The 26176-nt window shown below is 60.0% G+C and overlaps 1 protein-coding gene across 3 annotated transcripts in view; it reads left to right on the top strand.

Annotated features, from left to right (window-relative positions):
- Positions 1–24001, top strand: part of PIP5K1C (phosphatidylinositol-4-phosphate 5-kinase type 1 gamma) — a 68975-nt gene extending 44974 nt beyond the window's left edge. The window contains exons 3-15 of one of the 3 annotated variants that reach the window (XM_032176379.2): positions 1221–1313; positions 4145–4275; positions 5074–5191; positions 9549–9701; positions 12501–12800; positions 14108–14313; positions 16623–16706; positions 17899–17947; positions 19399–19483; positions 21197–21361; positions 22052–22190; positions 22536–22568; positions 23662–24000. In XM_032176379.2, the coding sequence (XP_032032270.1) occupies positions 1221–1313; positions 4145–4275; positions 5074–5191; positions 9549–9701; positions 12501–12800; positions 14108–14313; positions 16623–16706; positions 17899–17947; positions 19399–19483; positions 21197–21361; positions 22052–22190; positions 22536–22568; positions 23662–23770 (1665 nt within the window). In that variant the 3' untranslated portion in view covers positions 23771–24000. Of the gene's footprint in view, positions 1–1220; positions 1314–4144; positions 4276–5073; positions 5192–9548; positions 9702–12500; positions 12801–14107; positions 14314–16622; positions 16707–17898; positions 17948–19398; positions 19484–21196; positions 21362–22051; positions 22191–22535; positions 22569–23661 lie in introns of all 3 variants that reach the window. The other 2 variants (XM_032176380.2, XM_032176381.2) reach the window with 2 other exon arrangements.
- The last annotated feature ends 2175 nt before the right edge of the window (positions 24002–26176 follow it).

Raw genomic sequence — 26176 nt, forward strand, 5'->3', positions numbered from 1 at the left:
GGCCGGGCAGAGGCGCTCCTCACCTCCCCGACGATGGGTGGCCGGGCAGAGGCTCTCCTCACTTCCCAGATGGGGAGGCTGGGCAGAGGGGCGGCCGCAGAGACGCTCCCCACCTCCCAGACGGGGCGGCGGCCCGGCAGGGGCTGCAATCCCAGCAACCTGGTAGGCCAAGGCAGGCGGCTGGGAGGCAGAGGCTGCCGCCAGCCAAGACCACGCCACCGCACTCCAGCCCGGGCAACAGCGAGCACCGAGTGCAGTCCCAGTACCCTGGGAGTCCGTGGCGGGCAGAGCACTCGGAGCTAGGAGCTGGAGAGCAGCGTGGCCAACATGGCGAAACCGCGCCTGTAGCCAATGGCGAAAAAGCAGGCAGCGCCGGTGGCGTGCGCCGGCAGTCCGAGGCAGCTCGCGGTGCGGGGCAACAGGTCGGGCCACAGAGGGGAAAGAAAAGAAAAGAAAGAAAGAAAGAAAGAAAAAAAGGAGATGCTCTTTTCAATCCTTTCAGCCCAGGGGTCTCACAGTTAGGGGCCCTGGTGAGGGAGAGGGGTTACGACTCCCGCCACCACCTCAGGCGGTGGATGGGACGCTCTGAGGCTGGCCTGGCTCACACCCTGTTGGCAGGAAGCCTGACCCCCTCTCTGTTCCCACCCCCACCTCAGTCCTGTTTTTTTAAAAAAATAACCACTTTACTGAAATGTGATTCGCATATTGTACAGTTCACCCTCTAAAGTGTACAGTGAGTGACTTTTAGTACATTTGCAGAGTTTTGTGGGGACATCTGTGGTTGTGACAACTGGAAGGTGCTCCTGGCATGGAGTAGGTGGAGGCCAGGGATGCTGCTCAGCACCCTGCAGTGCCCAGGGTGGCCCCACCCCAAAGAACGGTCCAGCTCCAGTATCCACAGCACCTGGGGGAGACCCTGGAGTTAGGGGGCTGGAGCTGCCCAGTCCTCTTGCCCTTCTTGAGGAGCCAGAGGTCTCCACCTTGGAGTGAGTGCTTCTGGGTGTCCAGCATGGGACACTGAGGGGCCCCAGCCAGCCCACCAGGCGCCCACGGGTGAGGGGCCTCCTGCTGCACCCCAGAGTCACCTGGACCTGCCCCCTGCCCTGTGCACCCCTGCTGGGCCCAACGACTAAACCCTTTCTTCCCAGGGTTTCAGAGCGTGCCCTGCCCCGGTGGGTGTGCTCCTCAGGGAGTTAACACTCCCTGCTTCCTCTTCCCAGGTCCTGTCCATGACGGCACAGCCGGGCCCTGGCCATGGGAAGAAGTTGGGCCATCGAGGTGTGGACGCATCCGGCGAAACCACCTACAAGAAGGTTCCTCGGCTCCTCTTAGCTGGCTGTGGGGAGCGGGAGGGAGTGGAGGGGAGGGGGTTCCCACTGGTAACATGGATGGGGCCCATCGCCCCTGACACAAACCAAGGTCTGCCCAGGGACAGGTGTGGGCTGTGTGGAGGCAGAGGCCGGAGTCCTCAGTCCTGGGTGAGGCCCCACTGTTTGCTGTCCTTGCCAGGCGTCCGGGCAGCGTGCTCCGTGGCTCAGCCTGGCTGCAACGCCTGCCCGGCTCTGAGTCCCTGAAACCTCGGGCAGAGCCTGGGCTCTCGGCCCTGGTGAGGGAGAGGGGTTACGGCCCCCACCACCACCTCAGGCGGTGGATGGGACACTCTGAGGCTGGCCTGGCTCACACTGTGTTGGTAGGAAGCCTGACCCCCTCTCTGTTCCCACGCCCACCTAGGGCGTATTTTTTCAAAAATAACTGTTTTACTGAGATGTGATTCCTATGCTGTACAGTTCACCCTCTAAAGTGCAGTAAACGACTTTTAGTACATTTGCAGAGTTGTGCAGCTGTCACCTCTAATTCCAGAACATTCCATCAGCTCAAATAGCAACTCTGTCCCTGTTAGCAGTCGCCCCCATCCCGACTCCCAGCCCTGGCACCCTCATCCCTTTCCTGCCTCTGTGGATCGGCCTGTCCTAGACGTTTCATAGAAAGGGAATCACACACTGTGTGGCTTTCTGTGTCTGGCGTTTCTCACTGAGCGTGGCGTCCTCAGGGTTCATCCGCTCTGGGACCCGCATCAGAGTTCACGGCTGAGTCGTGTTCTGGCGCGTGGGGCACCCGTGCTGCGCTTGTCCTTTGCTGCGTCGTGGACGCTCGGGTGCTTCACACTCCTGGGCATTGTGAATTGTGCTGCTGAGGACACGTGTGTGTGAGTCTGTGTGGATACATGTGTTCGTTTGTCTTGGGCAGACACCTAGGAGTGGAATTGCCAAGTCACGTGTAACTCGGTGTCACCCTTTGAGAAACTCGCAAACTGTTCTCCACAGCTGTGGTACCATTTTCCACGTCCAACAGCAGTGAATGAGGCCTGGCGTCCCCCCGTCCTCACCAGCACTTGTGATTGTTGTGTCTGATTCTGGCGTCCTCATGGGTGTGAGGTGGTGTCTCTTGAGGTGTTTTTTTATTTGTTTTGTTTGTTTTTGTAGAGACGGGTTTTGCCATGTTGCCCAGGCTGGTCTTGAACTCCCAGGCTCAGGCAATCCTCCCACCCTGGCCTCCCGAGTGGCTGGGATTCCAGGCCTGAGCCACCGTGCGCGGCCCCCTCCGTGGTTGGATGTGCTTTCCCTTGGTGCCCAGTGGCATGGAGCGTCTTTGCGGGCTTCAGGGCCGTTTGTGTGTTACCTTCGTGCACATGTCTGTTCTGTCCGTGGCATCTCGGGGAGGTGAACGTGCAGGCCAGACCCCCTACCACCCAGAATGTGGCTTAGGAGGGAGGCAGGCCGAACCTGGGCAGTGGCAGAAACCAACTCCCAACTCCCGGCCTCCCTCCCTGCCACCTCGCGCCTGCGACAGGAGCACTGGAGACCGGAATTAGAGAGCGGAGGTATGGGCTGGCTTCCCAGGGCTAGAGTGAACACGGCCTCGAGAGCGCACAGTGAGAATAGTGCAAACAATGCCAATGGCAAAAATAACAGCAGCCAGCTGAGTGCGGAGGCTTGTGCCTGGAATCCCAGCACTTTGGGAGGCCGAGGCAGGAGGATCACCTGAGGTCAGGAGTTGGAGACCAGCCTGGAAAACATGGCGCAACCTTGTCTGTACTAAAAATACAAAAAAATAATTAGCCGGGTGTGCTGGTGCATGTCTGTAATCCCAGCTACTCGGGAGGCTGAAGCAGGAGAATAGCTTGAACCCAGGAGGCAGAGGTTGCAGGGATCCAAGATCGCACCACTGCACTCCAGCCTGGGCAGTAGAGCAAGACTCTGTCTCAAAAAATAATAATGGGGCCGCGTGCTGGCTTATGCCTGCAATCCCAGCACTTTGGGAGGCCCAGGCAGGTGGATCAGCTGAGGTCAGGAGTTCGAGAACAGCCTGGCCAACATGGTGAAAGCCCGTCTCTACTAAAAATACAAAAATTAGCCAGGCGTGACAGTGCGCACCTGTAATCCCAGCTACTCGGGAGGCTGAGGCAGGAGAATCACTTGAACCTGGGAGGTGGAGGTTGCGGTGAGCTGAGATTGCACCACTACACTCTAGCCTGGGCGACAGAGCAAGACTCTGTCTCAAAAAATAAATAAAAATAATAATAGCAGCTGACACCACGTCCCCAAGAGGGCCAGAACCATTGTGCCTGTCCCTGTCTACAGGCAGGGAAACTGAGGCACAGAGCGGCCATGTGGGTTGCCCAGTGTGACCACGTGCGTTACATAGAAAGCAGCTAACGGGAACCTGCGTCTGCAGACATGAAAGTGATCTGGGCATCTCGCTGTAAACAGTACCCCCTAAAAACAAACCCTGACAGTGAATTGACCCTTTTGCCAAGTTGGAGCTATTTCAAAATGTGAGAACCTTCTAGAACCTAGCTAGCCAACAGGACTGGAGGGCTGAGTGACGCGGCGCGGCAGTCGCAGCCGAGCCCTGTCCTGGCTGTGTGGCCTGAGGGAGGGTGGCTTCACCCCCCGGCCTGATGTTGATGGCTCAGCAGCTGCAGGACAGGCTGCCCTGGGGGCCACCAGGAGGGGGTTGGCAGGTGCTGGGTCCCAAGCTACAGCTGGTTACGATCTCTAATCTCCACCCCCCCGCTGCACACAGGGGGTGCAGGGCAGCGCAGAGAGCAGCCGGGGGCCCTGACACTCTGGTCTCCCCGCAGACCACCTCCTCCACCCTGAAGGGTGCCATCCAGCTGGGCATCGGCTACACCGTGGGCCACCTGAGCTCCAAGCCTGAGCGTGATGTGCTCATGCAGGACTTCTACGTGGTGGAGAGCATCTTCTTCCCCAGGTGGGCCGGGCCCCTGGAGTCTCGGGGCTCACCCAGCGCATGCGTGGCTCTGACGCGGAATGGCCTGTACTGCGCGCCCTTCTCTGCTGAAAGCAGCACCTGGCCCCTCCTGGCGCCTCCTTGCGCCTCCTTGGCCTTGAGCTCTGGCCCCCTGTCCATCAGGACGTTCATTTGCTGCTGAATCAGAGACCCAATGTAAAGGCAGTTTAAGAACAGGAAAAAGAAAATATAGAAGTTAGTTCTTTTCTAATCTACAAATAAGCAGTGGGCAGTGCAGGGCTGGTCAGGAGGCTCCATGGTGTTGGGGTCCTGGGATCCTTCTGGTCACCCCACACCACCATCCTCAATATACAGCTCTGTGACCAGTGGTCCCAGGTGGCTGCCCAGGCTCCTGCCATCATGGCTGCATTCCAGCCACAGGAGGCAAGAGAAGGAGAACAACACAGCCCTTCTCTTTAGGACACGACCAGTGTTTCTGCTCCCCTCGTGTCATTGGCTGAATGCAGTCACATGACCACACCTAGCTGCAGGAGGCTGGGGCGGCGTGGCCCTGTTCTCGGCCGCCATGTGTGTGGCCAACATCGTGGTCCCCGATGTTAATGAAAGAAGAGAGGGTGGTTACTGGGGGACAGTCCCATCGGGAGCCCCATGTTGCTTGTGGGATTGGCCCATTTCAAGGAAGTCTTGGAGCTGAGCTGCTAGAGGCTCAGCTGCTAGAGGCACTAGGAGGGGCCATGGCGTGGGTTGGGGAGAGGTGCCACCACCCCTCACAGGCTTCCTCCCGTCCTTCCTCCACAGCGAAGGCAGCAACCTCACCCCCGCCCACCACTTCCAGGACTTCCGCTTCAAGACCTACGCACCTGTCGCCTTCCGCTACTTCCGGGAGCTCTTTGGGATCCGGCCCGATGATTACTTGGTAAGCGCATTTGCTGGTACGGGCTTCCGGGCTTGAAACGACATGTTTAGGGTCTCGGAGGGTCTGTGGGTCAGGCATTTGGGGGCAGCCTCCCTGGGTTCCTTGGGTAGGGTTATGGGCAGGTTCAGGGCCGGGGTCTCCTGTGAGACTCACTGGGGAAGCGGGAGGGATCGGCCTCCAAGCTCACATCACTGGCAGCTGCAGGACTCCGTCCTGGCTGGCGTTGGCTGGGAGCCTCCATTCCTCCCATGTGGGCCTTGTCATCAAAGCAGGCGAGGGTGTCCACTCACCAACAATTGGTACAGTCTTCTGCAGCCTGGTGCCAAAGTGACTGACCCGTCTTCAGACTTAAGGGTTAGAACAAGGCACTGGGACTGGGACAGTTTAGAACAAGGCACTGGAACAAGGCACTGGCACTGGGACAGCGTAGAGTCGGACCTCCAGCTCTAGCCATGGCTTTATTGTTTCAGGTTAGCAAAGTCAAAATCTAGGCCAACCCCTTTGACCTAGCAGCCCGTTATCCGGTCTCCTAAAAGAGGTGTGTGGAGGGCAGTGCTCACCGCAGCGGCCCTGGAGCTCGACAGCGCCAGCACCACTTTTTTTCTTTTTGAGACAGAGTCTCGCTCTGTCGCCCAGGCTGGAGTGCAGTGGCGCGATCTTGGCTCACTGTAAGCTCCGCCTCCCGGGTTCACGCCATTCTCCTGCCTCCGCCTCTCCGAGTAGCTGGGACTACAGGCACCTGCCACCATGCCCGGCTAATTTTTTGTATTTTTAGTAGAGACGGGGTTTCACCGTGTCAGCCAGGATGGTCTCGATCTCCTGACCTGGTGATCCGCCCACCTCAGCCTCCCGAAGTGCTGGGATTCCAGGCGTGAGCCCCTGCGCCCGGCCTGCACCAGCACCGCTTCTAAAAGCTCTGGGTGGCCTTTTCCCAAGCCTGCCTGGTCATCCTGGGAACTTTGTATCATGGAAGACTGGAACTCTGTAGACAAGCGCGGTTGGCGTTCTGGTTGTCACGACAGTGCGGTCCCCGGGGCCGGGAGCCTGTGGTTCTCCGATCCTGCCCTCACCCGCGGTGGTCAGTTCCTTGTGCCTTTGGTGGTTGCTGACTGTGCGTGCGTTTGGTTTATCTCAGTCTGTAGGAAGCGCCCGAGGCTTCGCTCTTCCAGGGAGGACTAGCATGTGCTCCAGCCGGGGGTACGTGTGACCCCCCCGAGAACTCCAGCCTGTTCAGGTGCCTGGGAGTCACCATGCTCCGGGTCGTGTCACCAAGGCCCAGCCTCCGGACTTCAGTGTCCCAGCATTTGCCTGAGCTTGGCAGGGCAGTGGGGAGTGAAAACACAACTGGGGTTTTTGTCTAGAAATGGCCCTTGGGTGACCTGGACGCTACCGTGTGAGGCGGCCAGGAACGGAAGGCGGCAGCCTGGCTCGTAGCAGAGAGACGGCACCTGTGTCCATTAGCAGGCGTGGACGGGTAAAAGCCGAGCTGGGGCCGTCTGGGTCTCACCTAGAACCCGATAAGATCACATTCTGGGGCCTTAGGCCGGGTGTGCGCCCACAGCGTCTGGGGGGCCAGCCCGGTGTTGGTGACCCCCGAATCCTTCTGCTCATCTCAGGAGTGTGAGAATTCTCTTGGGGGCCCCCGGTGCTGAGCAGGCGGCAGCCCCCCAGCCTCTGTCCGGGCTGTGGTGTGAGTGTGGCTGTGCACCATGGCGGGAGGACGGGCTAGTGTGCGTGTTGCCGTCCACAGGGCCCCTGAGCCTGAGTTCAGGGGGGACTTGGGGTTGCCAGTGCTTCTCTGATTGGACAGCTGAGGTCACAGTCCCCCCTGGTAAGGGGGTAGCCCCAGCAAGGCCCACAGCTCAGGACAGCCAGGAAGGAGAAGGCGGAGGTGGGACGCAGGGTGGGGCTCAGCCCTGCCCAGCAGTCAGCGGAGGGTGGAGAGGAGGCCAGGGTCAGTGGCGCAGCTGCCGAGAGCCCCAGCACCGACCAAGGAGGCCGTAGGGGGTTGTCCTGGCGCTGCCTGGCTCAGAAACCCACGCATGGGGCCTGCTTCCCCGTGGCAGCTGAGACCCATGGAGGCCACAGCCCTGCAAGTGCCATTAGTCGTGTGGCTTCAGAATTGCCCTGTCATTGGTGTTCTTTGTACAAAGCCGAACGTGCGCTTGCCACGGTGTTTTCCACTCTGCAGGTGAGATCGGCCTCCCCCTCCTGCCACTGTGGACAGGCAGCAGTGATTTGTGCCTCGGGGGGACACTCCGGCTGCTTGGGGCGTCCCCTGCTCCGGGTGACCTGAGGACAGCGGCCCAGGGCTTGGTGGGGTCCCCTGACCTCCCAGGGAGGGCGCCAGCCCCAGGAGAGACCCGCCCTCGCTCTGCGCTGCGGCGCCTGTGTTGCGGAGGCTGGAGGGCGTCCTGCCGTGGCGGGGAGGGTGGAGGAGCTACATGGGCTCTGTGTTTCCTGTGGATATTTGTGGCTCGTGGCTGTGGGCGGAGAAAGGCAGGCAGATGGCTGGGCTGGGCGACAGCAGTGGCCTGGACAGATCTCCCTCCAGCCTCAGAGTCTCCGCCCCACACGGCTGTCTCGCCCTGCACCGTCACTCCCAACCAGGCCGTGGCAGAAGCGGCGTGTGCAGGAGGAAGGACCCTCGCTGTTCTGAGCTGCCAAGGTTGGCAGGGCTGCTGCTGACTCCGCAGAATGCAGCCTGCGTTGACCGACGTGTGATAACTGATGGCGCCGTTCCCTGGCCTGAGACCACCTCGGGCAGTGGAGGGCGGGGGTGGTCACTTAAGCCCAAGGAGGGACTGGGGCATTCCCAGGCCCTGGGCCTGAAGTGACCTCATGTTTCTGGCGTCCTCTGGCCCCCAAACATATTCACTCATCAGAGCGTGTGTGGCACTGGGGACCCAACTCACGCCTCAAGCCCCTGGCTCTTCCAGCATTTTCCAAAGGTGGTTCCCCTCACTTGTTGGGGTGTTTTTTTAAACAGAGTCTTGCTCTGTTGCCCAGGTTGGAGGGCAGTGGCGCTGTCACAGCTCACAGCAGCCTCGACCTCCTGGGCTCAAGTGATCCTCCCACCTCAGCCTCCCAAGCAGCTGGGACCACAGGTGTGCGTCACCACACCTGTTTTTTTTTTTTTTTTTTTTTAGTACAGATGAGGCCTTGCTCTGTTGCCCAGGCTGGTCTTGAACTCCTGGGCTCAAACGATCCTCCCTCCTCAGCCTCCCAAGGTGTTGGGATTACAGAGTGCTGGGTGAGCCGCCGTGCCTGGCCTGCCCTTGCTTCTGCTCGCCACCACTCCTAACTCTGGGGGACACACCCCACCTGCTTAGCGAAGCAGCATTGGAGGCAGCACTCAGCACTCGGAGACCACCCTTCTGTCATCCAGCAGATAGGGACCCAGCATTGACCCTGGGTGGGCCTGGCTTGCTCCACTGATGGGGAACTGGGTCTGACCTCATCCATGTATACCAATGGTGACCAGTTAGGATTTTGCAGGGTGTGACCCAGATGGCCTTAGGCCCGGGCACACTTCATTGGTTCCATACCCGGAAGATGCAGGGTAGCACCCGTGGGTCTCATCTTCATTCTCGTCCTTAACAAATCAAGCACCTGTCGAGTCAGTGATGCAAAAAAACTTCCACTTGTACGGACCTTCTGCCTAATGTCTAGGAGAGGGCATGGGGGCAGAGAGACAGCGAGCACATCATGAAACAAACAGCAGGGGCTGAGAAAAGGGGCAGAGAAGTGGGGAGGAAGTGCTTGGCCTGTGGGGTGCCAGGGGCCAGAGTGGGGTCTGCCCATCAGAGATGCAGCTTCCATCCCAGAGCTTACCTTCTGGTCCAGCGTGGCTGCTGAGGTTCCAGCCATCACATCAGCATCTCAGGAGGGAAATAGGTGGGAAGGAGAGAAGGGTAAATACGCAGGTATGCCAGCTGCCTGTCGCCCATCTGTGGAGCCTTCCCTGAGTTCCACCCCACAGCTTCTGCTTATGACTCATGGGGCAGAGCTGGCGTTGTGTTCCTACCCAGCTTCAGGGGTGCTGGGAGCACCTTTTAGCCACGCGTGTCAGTGCCCCCGTACGATCAGGTGTCCGCTCCTAAGGAGAGCAGGAGGCAGCCTGGGGAGTGCGCCCTAGCAGGCCAGCCCTCGGGCTGCAGAGTCAGCTCAGCCTCAGGCTCCAGTCCTTGCTGGCTGGCCTCAGGCAAGTCGCTCCCCCTCTCTGAGCCTCTCTTTCCGCATCTGTAAAATGTAGCGACATGTCGTCAGGTCCTGGGGCTGTTGGGCAGACCGGAAGCCAGTGCTGTCTGTGTGTCCGGCAGCTCGGGGCCCGCTGACCCGCCTCCTCTGCTTCCAGTACTCCCTGTGCAATGAGCCGCTGATCGAGCTGTCCAACCCGGGCGCCAGTGGCTCCCTCTTCTACGTCACCAGCGACGACGAGTTCATCATCAAGACCGTCATGCACAAGGAGGCCGAGTTCCTGCAGAAGCTGCTTCCCGGCTACTACATGGTGCGTGGCCCGCCCCGCGGGGCGGACGGCTCCCCTATCAACCCCCTTCTCCCGGCTGGCAGGGGCAGATGTCTGCAAGGCTTGGGCAAGCAGGCGTCCTTGGGGCGTGGTGAGAGGCATCTTGGGCCCCGGGAACTCACCCTCAGGGGTCCCCCGTCAGGCTTCAACAGCACCAGTATTCAGGAGCCGCCCTCTCTTCCTCCTGTGGCCACATGCCCTGGGGGCCGTCCCCGGGCAGGGCTGGGTGGGCACCGGCCCCTGCCTGGCTCCCCATCCCTACCTTGCCAACACCCCCTATAAGCCGTGGGCCCCAGAACCAGCGGCCTGTGGGCAGCGTCTGTCAGCTGCCACGGAGGCCCAAGCGGCCCAAGGATGACTCAGAGGGTTCCAGAGAGGAGGGGGACGGGCCACCAGCTGGTACCCCATAAAAGACCAGCTGCTCAGGCAGCGTGAAACAGCTCCATCCGGCCTCATCCCGCGTGACTCACAGAAAGGGCGCGTCAGGTCCCGGGAGGGGGAGTAGGAGTAGGAGTAGGAGCCGGCAGCTGCCGCGGTGTTCCCGGGCCTGGGATTCCGGTACTCGCCCAGACGAGGTGGGCGCCTCCCATGTTGCCAGGCCTGGGCTGCTGCCTGGCTCTGGGCAGCAGAGCACAGCCCATGACTCAGTTTCCCCTTTGAGGCCTCCTCCATCCACTGTCTGTGATGCTTAGCGAGGGGCTCAGCAAACTCAGTCTTTAAAGGTCCCAGAGAGAGTGTTTTTGACTCTGCGAGCCAGTGTTCTGTGTCTCCAGGGCTCAGCTCTGCCTGGATGGCACCGAGCTGCTGTGACCACATGAGAATGGATCGGCACAGCCATGTGCCCATACGCGTTATTTATGGACCAAGAAATGCGAATTCCATATCACTTTCACGTGTCATCAAAGACTATTTTCTATTTCTCCACTTTTTTATTTATTTATTTCTGTTTTGAGGCAGAGTCTCGCTCTGTCACCCAGGCTGGAGTGCAGTGGTGCCATCTTGGCTCACTGCAGCTTCCCCCTCCCGGGTTCAAGCCATTCTCCTGCCTCAGCCTCCTGAGTAGCTGGGACTACAGGCGCCCGCCACCACGCCTGGCTATTTTTTTGTATTTTTAGTAGAGACGTGGTTTCACCGTGTTAGCCAGGATGGTCTCGATTTCCTGACGTCGTGATCTGCCTGTCTCGGCCTCCTAGAGTGTTGGGATTACAGGTGTGAGCCACCGCGCCCGGCCTCTTCACCATTTTCTTTTTTTTTTTGAGATGGAGTCTGGTTCTGTCACCCAGGCTGGAGTGCATTGGTGTGATCTTGGCTCACTGCAAGCTCCGCCTCCTGGGTTCAAGCGATTCTCCTGCCTCAGCCTCCTGAGTAGTTGGGATTCCAGGCATCTACCACCACGCCTGGCTAATTTTTGTATTTTTGGTAGAGATGGGGTTTCACCATGTTGGTCAAGCTGGTCTCCTGACCTCATGATATGCCCGCCTCAGCCTCCCAAAATGCTAGGATTATAGATGTGAGCCACTGTGCTTGGCCTTTTTTTTTTTCTTTTGAGACGGAGTCTTGCTCTGTTGCCCAGGCTGGAATGCAATGGCACGATCTCGGCTCACTGCAACCTCCATCTCCCAGGTTCAAGTGATTCTCCTGCCTCAGCCTCCCAAGTAGCTGGGATTACAGGTGTGCACCACCACTCCCAGCTAATTTTTATTTTTAATAGAGACAGGGTTTCACCATGTTGGCCAGGCTGGTCTCAAACTCCTGACCTCAGATGATCCACCCGCCTCGGCCTCCCAAAGTGCTAGGATTACAGGCGTGAGCCACCACACCGGGCCCTTTCCACTTTTTAAAACTGGAAAAACCATTCTTAGCTTACAGCCCTACAAAAATAGGTGGCGGCCGGATTCAGCCCCGGGGGCTGGAGTTTGCCGAGCCTGCCCAGGCTGGTGTCTGAGGCCACGCCCCCCAACTCCTCTCCCTGTGGGTCTGTCTCAGCCCCAACACCTGGGCAGCATCCCACTGGGTTCGCCATTGAGAGGCTCTGGGCAGGGGGCGCTCTTGCTTTACTTGGGCGCCCCTGGGTCACCCAGTGCCTGCTTGGGGTCTACAGGGCACAGCAGGACCCAGACCCATCACTGTGCCTGGGGACCCAGATTTGGAGTGAAAGTCTGAGTTGATTGGTCCAACACAGGCAAAGCATAACCCACATAGAGGCTGGGCTCACGCCTGGAGTCCTGGCACTTTGGGAGGCTGAGGTGGGAGGGTGTCTTGAGCCCTGGAGGTGGAGGCTGCAGTGAGCTGTGATCGCACCGTTGCACTCCAGCCTGTGTGACAGAGTGAGACCCTGTCTCAAGAAAATACATGTGTGTGTGCGCGCGTGTGTGTGTATGTGTTTGTGTGTGCATATACATACATATATGTATGTATTTTAGGACAGAGCATTGCATTTCCGGCCTCCAGACCTCCCAACAGGCGAGCCCAGCCAGGGCGACGTCCTGTGGGCAGGCAGGGAGTGTGGAAGCCTCTGATGGAACAGAAGCGCCTGCCTCGGGGCCTGGCTCTGTAGAAACAAACCCTCCTGGAGCTCACAGTTGTGGCCTGTGAGAGTCAGGGTGCTGTGGGAAGGCCAGCTGGGTGCCTGCATAGGAAGGGGGTCCCTGAGGGCTTCTGGGGAGAGAGGGGGGCTGGCCAGGGGCATCCTTGAGCCCCCTGAGGCAGAGGCCGGCTCTGCCCGCCCCCACGAGTCTGTGGCCCAGCCGCCCTCCACGACATGCGCTCTTCTCCCACCAGAACCTCAACCAGAACCCGCGGACGCTGCTGCCCAAGTTCTACGGGCTGTACTGCGTGCAGTCAGGGGGCAAGAACATCCGCGTGGTGGTCATGAACAACATCCTGCCCCGCGTGGTCAAGATGCACCTCAAGTTCGACCTCAAGGGCTCCACCTACAAGCGGCGTGCCAGCAAGAAGGAGAAGGAGAAGAGCTTCCCCACATACAAGGACCTGGACTTCATGCAGGACATGCCCGAGGGGCTCCTGCTGGACGCCGACACCTTCAGCGCCCTGGTCAAGACGCTGCAGCGGGACTGCCTGGTGAGGGCTCGGCCCTGGCGGGGAGGGAGGGTGGCAGGTGGGACTGCCTGGTGAGGGCTCGGCCCTGGCGGGGAGGGAGGGTGGCAGGTGGGACTGCCTGGTGAGGGCTCGGCCCAGGCAGGCAGGGCCAGGGAGGGTGCCAGGCCGAGGCCCACCTGCCCCGCAGCCCACAGCAGGCCCCACCCCAATGTGGGATCCGGAAGCAGCTCGAGCTTTTATGGCCTTAACCTAAAACGTGGTGGGACACAGTGGCTCACGCCTGGGATCCCAGCACTTTGGGAGGCGGGCGGATGGCTTGAGCCCAGGGGTTCAAGGATCAGCCGGGGCAACATTGTGAGACCCCGTCTCACAAAGAAAACGAAACACTTATAACACGTCTCCAGACCCAGCCCTTGGGGGCCGGAAATGTCTGCACCGCTAAGAAGTGGTTCCTCTGGAGGTTACACGGTGACAGTGGTAGAGTCCCCCCACCCCCCAGAGAAGAGCCCAGCCTTCGGATGCTGTGGTCACAAGCCCAGAGCTCCTGGCCAGCCATGAGAGCTTGCTGTGCCTCAGTTTCCTCACCCATCAAATGGGATGACTGCCTGCTCTGCAGGCTGCAGTGAGGGCCTGTGTGCATCTGGTGGGAGATCTGGCTCCTGTCCCCGTGGAGCCTGCGTCGGCTCCATGTTAGGGAAAGAACGATGTGCACGGCTCTTCCTCTGCCTGTGTTAGCTCCGTCATCCCCGTCCCACCATGGCAGCTTCGAGGCATGGAGCCGAGGCGGGGAGGCCCCAGCCTGTCAGGAGCAGAGCCTGGGACCTCCCAGCTCCCCCACTCCACCCAGGCCCCACTGCTGACCGTCCCCAGCTCCCCGACCCCTTTGAGAACTTGACCCACACCCCCAGAAAACCGCCCAGACCACTCAGGGCCCTCGAGGCTACCCTGGGCATCCATGCACCTGGGTGTCACCTGTCAGGCCGGGCATGTCCTTGCCTACGGGCTTGGGCTGGTCGGAGCATAGGCCCGGCCCCCTGTCTCTCAGGAAGGCGCAAAGCCAGGAAGGGAAGTCCCTGTCTCAGTGCCCGGAGCAGCCTGCTGTGAGGCTGGAAGCCCCCATTCTCTGGCCTGCTCTGATGCCACTGTGCCGCAGCCCCTCTGTCCCTCGGGATAACACTAGAACCCCCACCCCTGCATGGCCGTGGGACTCCATCCCTCACACCCGAGCCTACTGGGCCATCCAGGCTGGGAACCCCATAGGGTCCAGGAGCCGTTGTGGGGGATGGAGACGGCTGACGGCATGGCATGTTCCTGCCCCATCCCGCCAGGTCCTGGAAAGTTTCAAGATCATGGACTACAGCCTGCTGCTGGGTGTGCACAACATCGATCAGCACGAGCGCGAGCGGCAGGCGCAGGGCGCCCAGAGCACCTCAGATGAGAAGCGGCCCGTGGGCCAGAAGGCGCTGTACTCCACAGCCATGGAGTCCATCCAGGGCGGCGCCGCGCGTGGGGAGGCCATCGAGTCGGATGACACGTAGGTGGGCGGGGGGCCTCCGGACCCGTCCCGCTTCCCTTCCCCGCAGGCTCCAGTTGCCCATCCCCGTCCCAAGTGTGAAAACAGGCAGGGAGGGCTGGCGAGGGCATCCGTGGGTGACAGACAGAGTCTGGGAGCCTTGTGCCAGTGCCTCAGGGTGAAGCCAGGCCGTAGCGCGGGCCGCAGGCTGAATGCAGGGTTCTGAGCCTTGGCTTGCGGTGGTGGGGGTATTTCCCATTCACCCGAGACTGGGCTGAGGCCACTGGCCATCCACAGGAATGAGACAGAGATAGCGTTTCCCCGTGGCACTCAGAGGGGTCCACACGCCGCCCGTGCAGAGAGGAGCCACAAAGGGTGGAAGGCACATGGGAGGCCAGAGGGATCGGGCGAGGCAAGGCTCACAGCAGGACACAGCCCACGAAGCAGAGGGACTGCAAAATCCGATTCCACACAGATCAAGGCGGCTGCTGGCTGGGCGCGGTGGCTCATGCCTGTACTCCCAGCACCTTGGGAGATCAAGGTGGGAGGATTGCCTCAGCCCCGGAGTTCAGTACCAGCCTGGGCAACATAGCAAGACCCCATCTCTACAAAAAAATATAAAATGTAGCTGGACGTGATGGCACGTGCACCTGTAGTCCCAACTACTTGGGAGTCTGAAGGCGTGGCAGGCGTGAGCATGGCAGGCAGAGGTTGCAGTGAGCCAAGACCACACCACTGCACTCCAGCCTGGGTGACAGAAAAAAAAAAAAAAAAAGGCTGGGCGCAGTGGCTCACGCCTGTAATCCCAGCACTTTGGGAGGCTGAGGCAGGTGGATCACCTGAGGTCAGGATTTCCAGACCAGCCTGGCCAACATGGTGAAACCCCGTCTCTATCTACTTAATACAAAATATTAGCTGGGCGTGGTAGTGCACGCCTATAATCCTAGCTACTTGGGAGGCTGAGGCAGGAGAATCGCTTGAACCCAGGAGGTGGAGGTTGCAGTAAGCTGAGATTGAGCTATTGCACTCCAGCCTGGGCAACAAGAGCTAAACTCTGCCCAAAAAGAAAAAAAAAAGTGGCTCCCACAGAAGATGGGAACGGTGGTGGAGAGAGGAGGCCATACCTCAGTGGCCTACAGTCATGTCTCTGCTGGACGCCAGGGGCAGAGGGACCAGGCAGGCCCCGGCCTCACAGGGCTCGGGGTTTGGTTGGGGAGAGACTCACAGAGCTCTCCTGGGACACTGGATGTAAGGGCTGGGTCACTCTCTGGGGTGGGGCTGTCCTGGGCTCTGCAGGGTGCTGAGCAGCATCCCGGGCCTCCACCTGTTCTGGGCCAGGAGCACCCCCCAGTTGTGACAACCACAGATGTCCCGAGGCACGGCCCTGGGCGCGGGATAGACAGGTGTCGTATAGCAGTGCTGAGATTGTGCCCTGGTCACGGCAGCACCCTGACAGTGGGGGCAGGCCCAAGCCTTCACTCTGGTACCTGTTCAGTCTTCACAGCGGCCTTGGAGGAGGGAGGTGGGCTTCCCCTGTTTCCAGCTGAGGAAATAGGCTCCTAGGTTGGGGGGCAGCCTTCCCCAATGCAGCCATGAAGGTGTGGAGCCAAGTGCCACCTGGCCTGGCCCCAGGGGCGGTGCCGGCTGGCACTAGGCCACCAGCTGGGCTTTGGTTTGCAACGGCGGTGGTATTTCCCATGGATGGCAGAGGAGGAGCCAGGGCCCCAACCAGGGTGTAGCTGCGGGGGGTGTGGGAGCCAAGGCCAGGCACAGCTCCCCCTCAGACCATCCTGGCATTTGTAGGGTCTTCGCGGGCCTGGCGGGGGAGCAGGTGAGCGCAACAGCCTGTGGCGTGAGCGGAGCGTGCAGGGCCCCAGCCCAGCGGGTCTGGGTCCTGGTGGCTTCCGGATGGCTGCTGCACGTATGGCCTCACTAACCGCGCTGGGCAGGGGACGCGTGGGCATGGTGCCAGGTGACAACTCCCCAGGCTGTACCTGAGACCCCGTGGCCCTACCTGGGCATGCATCGTGCGTGTGTGTGCACGTACATGTGTGTGCATGTGTGTGTCCACGCACACGTGTGTGTAGGGGGTATATGCCCGGGCCTCCTAGCTGGGACTCCTCAGCAGTGCCTGGGCCTGCGTTTGAGGCTGGGAGTGATGGAGGGATGTCAGGACGGAGGTTCCTGGGTGCCAGGCCCCACTCCGAGAGCTTGGCCAAGTTGCCACCCACGGGAGCAGATGGACTCCCCAGCCCATGAGTCCCTAGCCCTGCCTGCCCCGAGTCCCAGCTCTGCGGGATGCTGATGGTACTCTCGGCCTCTCTCCCCAGGATGGGCGGGATCCCCGCTGTGAACGGCCGCGGGGAGCGGCTGCTGCTGCACATTGGCATCATCGACATCCTGCAGTCCTACAGGTGGGTGCCCGGGTCTGCAGTCCCACAGGTGGGTGCCCAGGTCTGCAGTCCCACAGGTGGGTGCCCAGGTCTGCAGTCCTACAGGTGGGTGCCCGGGTCTGCAGTCCCACAGGTGGGTGCCCGGGTCTGCAGCCCCACAGGTGGGTGGGCGCCCCCAGGACACCCATGCACAGAGGCGCTTGCCCATGGAAACGGCCACACCAGCAGCTCTCGGGGCTTCCTCAACCTTCTGGAAAGCTCTTGCTTGGCTGCCCCTTCTTGAGCCCTAAAGGGAAGGTGTTTGGTCGTTTTGAAAATCCAGAGTGAGTTGGGCGTAGTGGTCCACACCTGTAATCTAGCACCGTGGGAGGCTGAGGCGGGAGGATAGCAAGACCTCGTCTCTACAAAATATCAAAAAATTAGCTGAGCGTGGTGGTGCTTCTGCAGTCCCAGCTACTCAGGAGGCCGAGGCAGGAGGATTCCTCGGGCCCAGGGGTTCAGGGCTGCAGCAGTGAGCTATGATGGCCATGCTGCACTCCAGGCTGGGTGACAGAGCAAGACCCTGTCTCAAAAAAAAAGAAAAAAGAAAATCCAAGGAGTGGGTTTGAGGCCTCACTTTGGGGCTCGAATATTTGTTTTTTGGTTTTTCGTTTGTTTGTTTTGAGACAAAGTCTCGCTTTGTCACTCAGGCTGAAGAGCAGTAGTGCGATCTTGGCTCACTGCAACCTCTGCCTTCTGAGTCGACCCTATTCTCCTGCCCCAGTAGCTGGGATTACTGGCATGCGCCACCACGCCCGGCTAATTTTTGTATTTTTAGTAGAGATGGGGTTTCTCCATGTTGGCCAGGCTGGTCTTGAACTCTTGACCTCAGGTGATCCGCCTGCCTCAGCCTCCCAAAGTGCTGGGATTACAGGTGTGAGCCAGCGTGCTCAGCTGGGGCTCTAGAATGTTTAAAAACAGTCACCCCCTCAATACTATGGACATTGGGACCAGATGGTTCTCTGGGGTGGGGCCGTCCTGGGCACTGCAGGGTACTGAGCAGAGAGCCTCCACCCACTCCCTGCCAGGAACACCTGCCACCCTGAGTTTTGACAGCCACGATTGCTCGAGGCCATGGCCCAGTGTCCTGGGGGGTGCACAGTGGCCCCTGAGTGAGGCGGCCTGGCATGGGCTTGGCTGATGTCAGCTGCCACTCCGGGCGCTCTCTCCACAGGTTCATCAAGAAACTGGAGCACACCTGGAAGGCCCTCGTCCACGATGGGGTGAGCGCCTGCATCCTCCTCCCATCCCTCCTCCCATCCCTCCTCCTCCTGTGAGTGCCTGCACCCTCCTCCCATCCCTCCTCCCTCTGAGTGCCTGCACCCTCCTCCCATCCCTCCTCCCTCTGAGTGTCTGCACCCTCCTCCCATCCCTCCTCCCTTGGTGAGCACCTGCACCCCTCCTCCTATCCCTCCCTCTGTGAGCGCCTGCACCCTCCTCCCATCCATCCTCCCTGTGAGCACCTGCACCCCTCCTCCCATCCCTCCTCCCTCTGTGAGCGCCTGTACCCTCCTCCCAACCCTCCTCCCTCTGTGAGCGCCTGCACCCTCCTCCCATCCCTCCTCCCTGTGAGCACCTGCACCCCCTCCCATTCCTCCTCCCTATGTGAGCACCTGCACCCTCCTCCCATCCCTCCTCGCTCTGTGAGCACCTGCACCCTCCTCCCATCCTCCCTCCCTCTGTGAGCGCCTGCACCCTCCTCCCATCCTCCCTCCGTGAGCGCCTGCACCCTCCTCCCATCCATCCTCACTCTGTGAGCGCCTGCACCCCTCCTCCCATCCCTCCTCAGTCTGTGAGCGCCTGCACCCCTCCTCCCATCCATCCTCCCTCTATCCTCTTGTCTGTCGTCCTGGCCTTCCTCCCATCTGTCACTCCACAAACACAGACTACTTCCTGCGGCCAGGCACTGAGGACTAACGTCTGTGTGACCACAGCCTGTAGAATCCAAGATCCCAACAGGCACCCCCATTTTTCAAAAGAGCGTGTAGAAGGTCCAGGCAGGAGCTTCCAGAATAAGCCTTGAGCGGGTCAGGATGGCGGCTGGCAGAGGCTTCTGGGGATGTCTTAGACCTTGCCAAGACCCGGAACCTGCTGTCCAGGGCAGATAGGAGCGCTGTCTCGGCTCTGACGAGGCTGGCCAGGGTGTCCTGTGCTGCCACCCCACGTCCCTGGGGTTGTTCTTGTCCCCTGGCCCAGAGTGGCCAGGCACCACCTCCCACTGCAGCCTGCAGGGGTGGAGTCATTCACAGTCCTGGTACGTGGCCACTCCTCACCCAAGGAGGCTGGGAAAGGAGGTTGCATTCTGGGAGGCCGAGGGTCACATCCCAGCAGGGCCCCAGCCAAGCCATCCTGCCTCAACCTCCCCTACAAGTCCACGTGGGCCACTGCGCCTGGCCAGAATACTTTATTCAGCTGGTTTAAAAAGTCAAAAATGCTAACAGGTCTGTAGTGGAAAAGCCTCCACCCGTTCCCTGGCCTCAGTCTCCCTCCCCAGAGGGAGCCACTGTTCCCTGTTCCGTGAGCCCCTCCCAGGAAGCCACGGCTCCATGGGCCCATCTTGAGCCTTTTCACACAGAAGGTGCCCCCCACACACATACAGCGTCTGTCCGGGGCTGTCCCCAGCTGTTAGGTGATGCACCCTCTGCCTCCGGGCACGCCCCCAACTCTCTTCCAGGACACGGTGTCTGTCCACCGCCCCAGCTTCTATGCCGAGCGCTTTTTCAAGTTCATGAGCAACACAGTCTTTCGGAAGAACTCCTGTAAGCCACCTGAGCCCCACAGGGCGGGAGGGACCCCGGGGAAAGCCCAGAGCGCCGCGGGGCGGGAAGGACTCTTGGGGAGGCCGAGAGCCCCGTGGACAGGGCAGTAAACTCAGGGCCCCTGTGCCCCCCTCAGACCGGGCCTCATCCAGAGGTAGGGTAGTCGGGACATTTGCTCTGTACAGCGGTAGAGCCCGGGTCTGGAGCCACCGCCAGAGCCTGAATCCTAGCCTGGCCTCGTCCTGCCCATGTGGCCTTGAGCAGGCACCTCCCTCTGTGCCTTGGTTTCCCCATTGGCACAGCACTGTGAGGGTACAGTGTCTATATATGGAATGGGTGGGCCTGACCCAGCAGGCAGCTCACAATGTGTGGGGCTGCCCACAGCATCACCATCACCAAGGAAACGCATCCCAGGCAGGGGAACATAGGAAGCTGGCCCAGCAGGGCATGGTCGGGAAGGTCCCAGGGCAAACAATGGTGGGGAAGGTGGGGACTCAGGGTGGGGAAGGTGGGGACTCAGGGTTCACCCACAGGGTGCACGGGGGAGGTCCCCAGCTCTCAGGGCTCAGCTTCCCCTCCTGGGCCACTGTAGCATCTGGACACAGACTCAGGGTTCCAGGTCCCCGCGCAGACCTCAGCCGGTGGCCCACCTGCTGCCAGACGGATTCCCCCCTGAGGTCTGTTTCTCAGCCACCCTCCCCACCAGAAGGCTCCCAGGCTCCCCAGCATCCTGCACAGGCCTGGCCCACAGAGGTGCTTGGGAAGTGTCTGGGGTGGGCATGAATGATCCACGGGTCCACACCCACGGGGGTTGCAGGGAGGCGGCAGGGACAGGCACGCCAGTGCCCAGCGCTTGCAGTCAGGGTGCTCTTCCCGGCCTGCGCACTTGCTCCCAGCCTCGAGGTCAGGGACCCCCTCTCATCAACACCGTGGGAATTGGCAGACACCACGTGTCAGGATCTGTCTCCAGAGAGCCAGCCGTTGAGCCTGTCCCCACACCCCACTCTCTGGGACCGATGCCACAGGATCATTCCCAGTCATCCAGGGCTGTTTGCCAGCCTTTGGTGACTGTAGGAAGCTGCACAAGGCAAACCGAGCACCTACTGTTTACCAGGAGCTGTGTGGGTCATTCTGGGGGCAGAGGTCACACAGCACTGAGGACAGACCCAGCCCTGTGCGGGACATCACCTGCCCCACCTCACCCCACCGCTAAGGTCGGCCCCCAGGGCCCAGAGAGACCGAGCCACACAGCCAACAGGCCAGCCTGGATCTGCACTCAGGCCTTACATGCTGAGCCACTGGCTTCTCTAACCACAACACCTGGTGCTCCCCAAGGCTGTCAGTGTCCGTCTGAAAATGGGGGCCCTGCCTGGGCTGGGCCGCACATAGAAGGGGTTGAAGCCTGCAGTCATCCCTGGCCAGCTCATTAGATGGGAGTCACGGGTCTGCAGGATCCCAGGAGGGGCAGGCACTGTGCCAGGTCCCAGTGTGTCCCATAGAGACCGTCGGGTGGGCAGGACAGGTAACTCGGGCTCGTAGTCCCTCCCCAGGCGGACCCTGGTTTTCCACCAAGAGGTTGTGCTTCCTGGCCTCAGGGACCAGTAGGGGCCTGGTGGGCCGCAGGGACGGGGGTATATGTGGGCAGCGGCCCTGTCTGGGCTTTGCTGTGAGCCCCCAGCAACCCCAAGCGCCAACCCCCACCCTTCCCTGCAGCCCTGAAGTCCTCGCCCTCCAAGAAGGGGCGCAGCGGAGCCTTGCTGGCTGTGAAACCGCTGGGGCCCACAGCTGCCTTCTCGGCCAGCCAGATCCCCAGCGAGCGGGAGGAGGCCCAGTACGACCTGCGGGGGGCCCGCAGCTACCCCACGCTGGAGGACGAAGGTGAGGGGCAGAGGGCAGAGTGTGCTTGTGGGTGCTACGGGGGTGCCAGCAGCAGCCCAGTGGGTGGGGCGCTGCCTCATCCTGAGTGCCCATCGCTCAGCTGCCCCCTCCGGATCTGCAGAGCCGCCTGCCCAGGGAGTGGGGGCTGCTGGGACGGCCCCAGGGAAGAGCCCAGGGAAAGCTGAGTGTAGAAGGCTCCACCAGGTGGGGTGGTGGCAGCTCCCGCCTTCTCTCACGGTCACTGTCATCTGAGGCGCACCAGGATGCCATCGAAGGCATGCAGCCCCCAGGCTAGGGAATGAAGGAGGGGACATAGCCGTGCAAGGGCCCTGGGGCAGGACCACACCTGCTGAGGGAACAGCAAGGAGCCCGTGTGGCCAAGCAGCGGGGAGGGGAAGGGGGGGGTGGGGAGGGGAAGACAGCGGGCAGGGAAGGTGGAGAGGGGCCAGGCCAGGCGCACAGGGCCCTCTGGGCTGTGTAGGGCTCTGGATTCTGTTTTGAGAGCGGTCAGAGCCTTTGTGTGAGGGGGAATGGCGTCCTTTCCTGCCGTGTGGGGAGGTGGGAGTGTCTGGGAGGCGGGCGGGCACTGGGCTGCGGGCTCCCAGGGTGAGCCAAGCCTCAGGGAGAATCGACTATGTGTGTTTAGGGGCCCGGAGGCTCCGCAAGGTGCCCACAGTCCTCTCCCCACAGGCCGGCCTGACCTCCTGCCCTGCACGCCACCTTCTTTTGAAGAAGCCACTACAGCCTCCATTGCCACGACTCTGTCATCCACATCCCTCTCCATTCCTGAGCGGTCCCCCTCAGAGACGTCGGAGCAGCCGCGGTACAGGTGGGCGAGGCATCCGCTGTGCATGTGGGCGGGGCATCCGCTGTTCATGTGGGTGGAGCATCTGCTGTGTATGTGGGCGGGGCATCTGCTGTGCATGTAGGCGGGGCATCGGCTGTGCATGTGGGTGGAGCATCTGCTGTATGTGGGCGGGGCACCCGCTGGGCATGTGGGTGGAGCATCCCGTGTGCAGAAGGGCGGGGCATCCGATGTGTAGGAGGGAGGGGCATATGTACAGGTGGGCAGGGCTGCCAGGGGGCAGGTAGGCAGGCTGGTAGGCAGGGCAGGTAGACTGAGCAGGCGGGCCATCCTCTTTCTGGGTGTCACCTGTTTGCTGTGTCTCTACAGGCGGCGCACACAGTCCTCCGGACAGGATGGCAGGTGAGACCCAGCCCCCTTCCCTCCCTGGGTCTCACCAGCTCCTCCTGCACAGCTCCCAGCTCCCTTTCCCGCCCCCCAGCCCCTCTGCTCTCTGCCCATTCTCTCCTGGGGACAGATTTAAGATTCTAGCACTCGGCCCTAGCACCACACACAATCTTCCAGCCGCTTTGTTTTTCTTAACAGCCAGAGCCAGAGCATCTCTGGCCTGTGGATCCTTCCTTATTTCTTCTTCTATTAAGTTTTTTTTAACTTAAAACAAGATACAAGAGGGAATATCGTGAAATGCACCCCCTCCTGCCCACGGCCTGTCCCCTCCCCAGGGGCAACCACTGGGACTGTGGGTTTTTTCTCTTTGAAGACACTTTCTGGGAACACAGCAGACATGCACCAGGCTTGTGGTTCCCTTTTATTTTGACACAAATGGGCACACCCGTGCACACCGTCTGCACCTTGCTGTTGTCACTTGACTGACGGGGATCTCAGGGGCAGGTGCGTGCCGTTCCTGTCACGCCTGTGCGCCATCCTTCCATCCCATGGACTGCACCTGGCTTTAAGTGCCCAGCCCTTGGGGACATTTGTGAGGTTCCCGGGGTCTCACTTTTGTGAACACCGGGGCAGTGGAAAGGTGTTGCTTTCCTTAACCATGTTTTAATCACTGCTGCCTGATGAAAGAAACCCTTTGGTGCCCAGGGTGGGATGTGACCCTCCCCTCGGTCCAGCGTGCCATTTGGAGAGACTACATGGCCAGGTCCAGCTGCCGGGACACTGAATCACCTGTGTTAGGGCCTCGGCTGCCAGGTGCAGGCACCGCCTGGAGGGTGGGCAGGGTCCGTGGCACCCAAGCAGGTCAGGGCTGCCATTCGCTCATATGCCCCCAGAGCCTGCTACACCCCAGGCCCTGCCGGCACCACAGTCACCAAGGGACCCAGGTGGACAGTCCCCAGGCTGAGAGTGACAGCCAGAAAGAACAGGCCCAATCAGGAGCCTCCCAGCTCCCCTCTGGGACTGGCTCTGGAGTTCACTGGGCACTCCTGGGGGTAGGATGGGGGGAAGCGAGGAGGGAAACTGAGGCACAACCTCCCATTGCCTGCAGGCCGCAGGAGGAGCCGCCCGCGGAAGAGGATCTGCAGCAGATTACAGTGCAGGTGGAGCCTGCGTGCAGTGTGGAGATCGTGGTCCCCAAAGAGGAGGACGCAGGGTGAGCGTGGCCTCGGCGGGAGGTCGGGGCGCCCACCTGCTGCGGGCCCGGAGGAGCCAAGAGCACCCCGAGGTTTCATCATGAAGCAGTTCTTTCTTGCTGGGTTGTATTCACAGATGGTGGATTTTCCCATAAGTTTATTTTTTGATTGAAGGGAGTGGTTCTCAACTAGCCGGGGTGATCCTGGCCCCCAGGGGACACTGGGCGATGCCTGGGGACATTTGTGGCTGTTAGAACTGGGGAGTGCTCCTGGCATGGAGTGGGTGGAGGCCAGGGACGCTGCTCAGCATCAGCCTGCAGTGCCCGGGATGGCCCCACCCCAGAGAAGGACCTGGTTCCAGTGTCCACAGGGCCCAGACAAGAGACTCTGGGCTAAGGGTTGTGTAAGAGCATCTCTGAACTTCCGAGTGTTTAACAAATTTTTTTTTTTACCTTTTTAATATTTATTTATTTTATTTTATTTTATTTTTAATTTTTAAAATTTTTTTTGTGAGACAGAATATTGCTGTGTTGCCCAGGCTGGAGAGCAGTGGCTCAATCTCAGCTCGCTGCAGCCTCCATCTCCCGGGTTCAAGTGATTCTCCTGCCTCAGCCTCCTGAGTAGCTGGGACTACAGGCACCCACCACCACACATGGCTAATTTTTATGTGTGTTTTCAGTAAAGATAGGGTTTCTCTCATCAGCCAGCTGGGCAGGCTGGTCTCAAACTCCTGACCTTGGCCAGGCACGGTGGCTCATGCCTGTAATCCCAGCACTTTGGGAGGCCAAGGCGGGCAGATCACGAGGTCAGGAGATCGAGACCATCCTGGCTAACACGGTGAAACCCCATGTCTACTAAAAAATAGCAAAAATTAGCCAGGCGTGGTGGTGGACGCCTGCCGTCCCAGCTACTTAGGAGGCTGAAGCAGGAGAATGGCGTGAACCTGGGAGGTGGAGTTTGCAGTGAGCTGAGATCGCGCCACTGCACTCCATCCTGAGCGACAGAGCAAGACTCTGCCTCAAAAAAAAAAAAAAAAAACAAACAAACTCCTGACCTCAAGTGATCTGCCCACCTTGGCCTCCCAAAGTATTGGGATTAATTTTATTGAGTTTTATTTTGAAGAAAGAGGCTTAAAAGAAATATCTGTTTTTTTAAAAAACACAGGACACAATAGTTCTGGCCGTTTCGGGGATATGGTGTCAGCTGCTGTTATTATTTTCTTTGAGACAGAATCTCGTTCTGTTGCCCAGGCTGGAGTGCAGTGGCACGACTGTGGCTCACTGCAACCTCCACCTCCACCTCCTTGGTTCAAGTGATTCTCCTGCCTCAGCCTCCCGAGTACCTGGGATTACAGGCGTGCACCACCACGCCTGGCTAATTTTTTTATGTTTTTAGTAGAGATGAGGTTTCACCATGTTGACCAGGCTGGTCTCGAACTCCTGACCTCAGGTGATCCTCCCGCCTCTGCCTCTCACAGTGCTAGGATGACAGGCGTGAGCCCCATGGCAGCCCCTGTATGTCTTTGTTGTCGTCTGTCTGGTGTGTATAATCCCATGCTTGCATTGTTACCAAATTCTTGCCTTTCTAATGATTTTTGCCTGAGATGCTTTTTTATTTTTGTTCCAAGAGAACTTTTTTTTTTTTTTTTTGAGACGGAGTCTCGCTCTGTCGCCCAGGCTGGAGTGCAGTGGCGCGATCTCGGCTCACTGCAAGCTCCGCCTCCCGGGTTCACGCCATTCTCCTGCCTCAGCCTCTCCGAGTAGCTGGGACTACAGGCGCCTGCCACCACGCCCGGCTAATTTTTTATATTTTTAGTAGAGACGGGGTTTCACCGTGGTCTCGATCTCCTGACCTCGTGATCCGCCCGCCTCGGCCTCCCAAAGTGCTGGGATTACAAGCGTGAGCCACCGCGCCCGGCCCCAAGAGAACTTTTTTAGCACTCACAGCAGCGCAGACCCAAACTAAAGCCCTGGGGGTTTGTCTTCTACCCAGCGCTCCTGCCACGGTCGGCTCCTTGCCGTTGCCAAACCTTGCACCATGAAATTTCAGGCTTTGCTAAAAGGAACCGAACCTCCAACATGGCAGGAGGGCGTGTTTAGCCTCATTCCTGGGATGAACACTATGCACCGTGTGGCCATAGCCAAGGGCAAGGCCGTTCCTCACCTCCTCTCTGTGCCTCCGTTTCCACAAATGCAACACAGGGGCAGTAGCCACACCCTCTCCATCCCCCATGATAGACTCAGTGGGTTAATCACAGGAGCCAGCCCTGGCATGTAGTAAGTGCTCAGTGAAAAGGACAAAGAGGCTGGGCTCGGAGGCTCCCTTCTGTGATCCCTCCTAAAGGAGGCTGAGGCAGGAGGATCGCTTGACCCCATGAGTTGGAGACCAGCCTGGGCAACATAGTGAGACCCCATCTCTAAAAAAAAAAAA

The sequence above is a fragment of the Hylobates moloch genome, unplaced genomic scaffold (genome assembly GCF_009828535.3).
Source record: "Hylobates moloch isolate HMO894 unplaced genomic scaffold, HMol_V3 SCAFFOLD_15, whole genome shotgun sequence".
Taxonomy (NCBI): Eukaryota; Metazoa; Chordata; class Mammalia; order Primates; family Hylobatidae; genus Hylobates; species Hylobates moloch.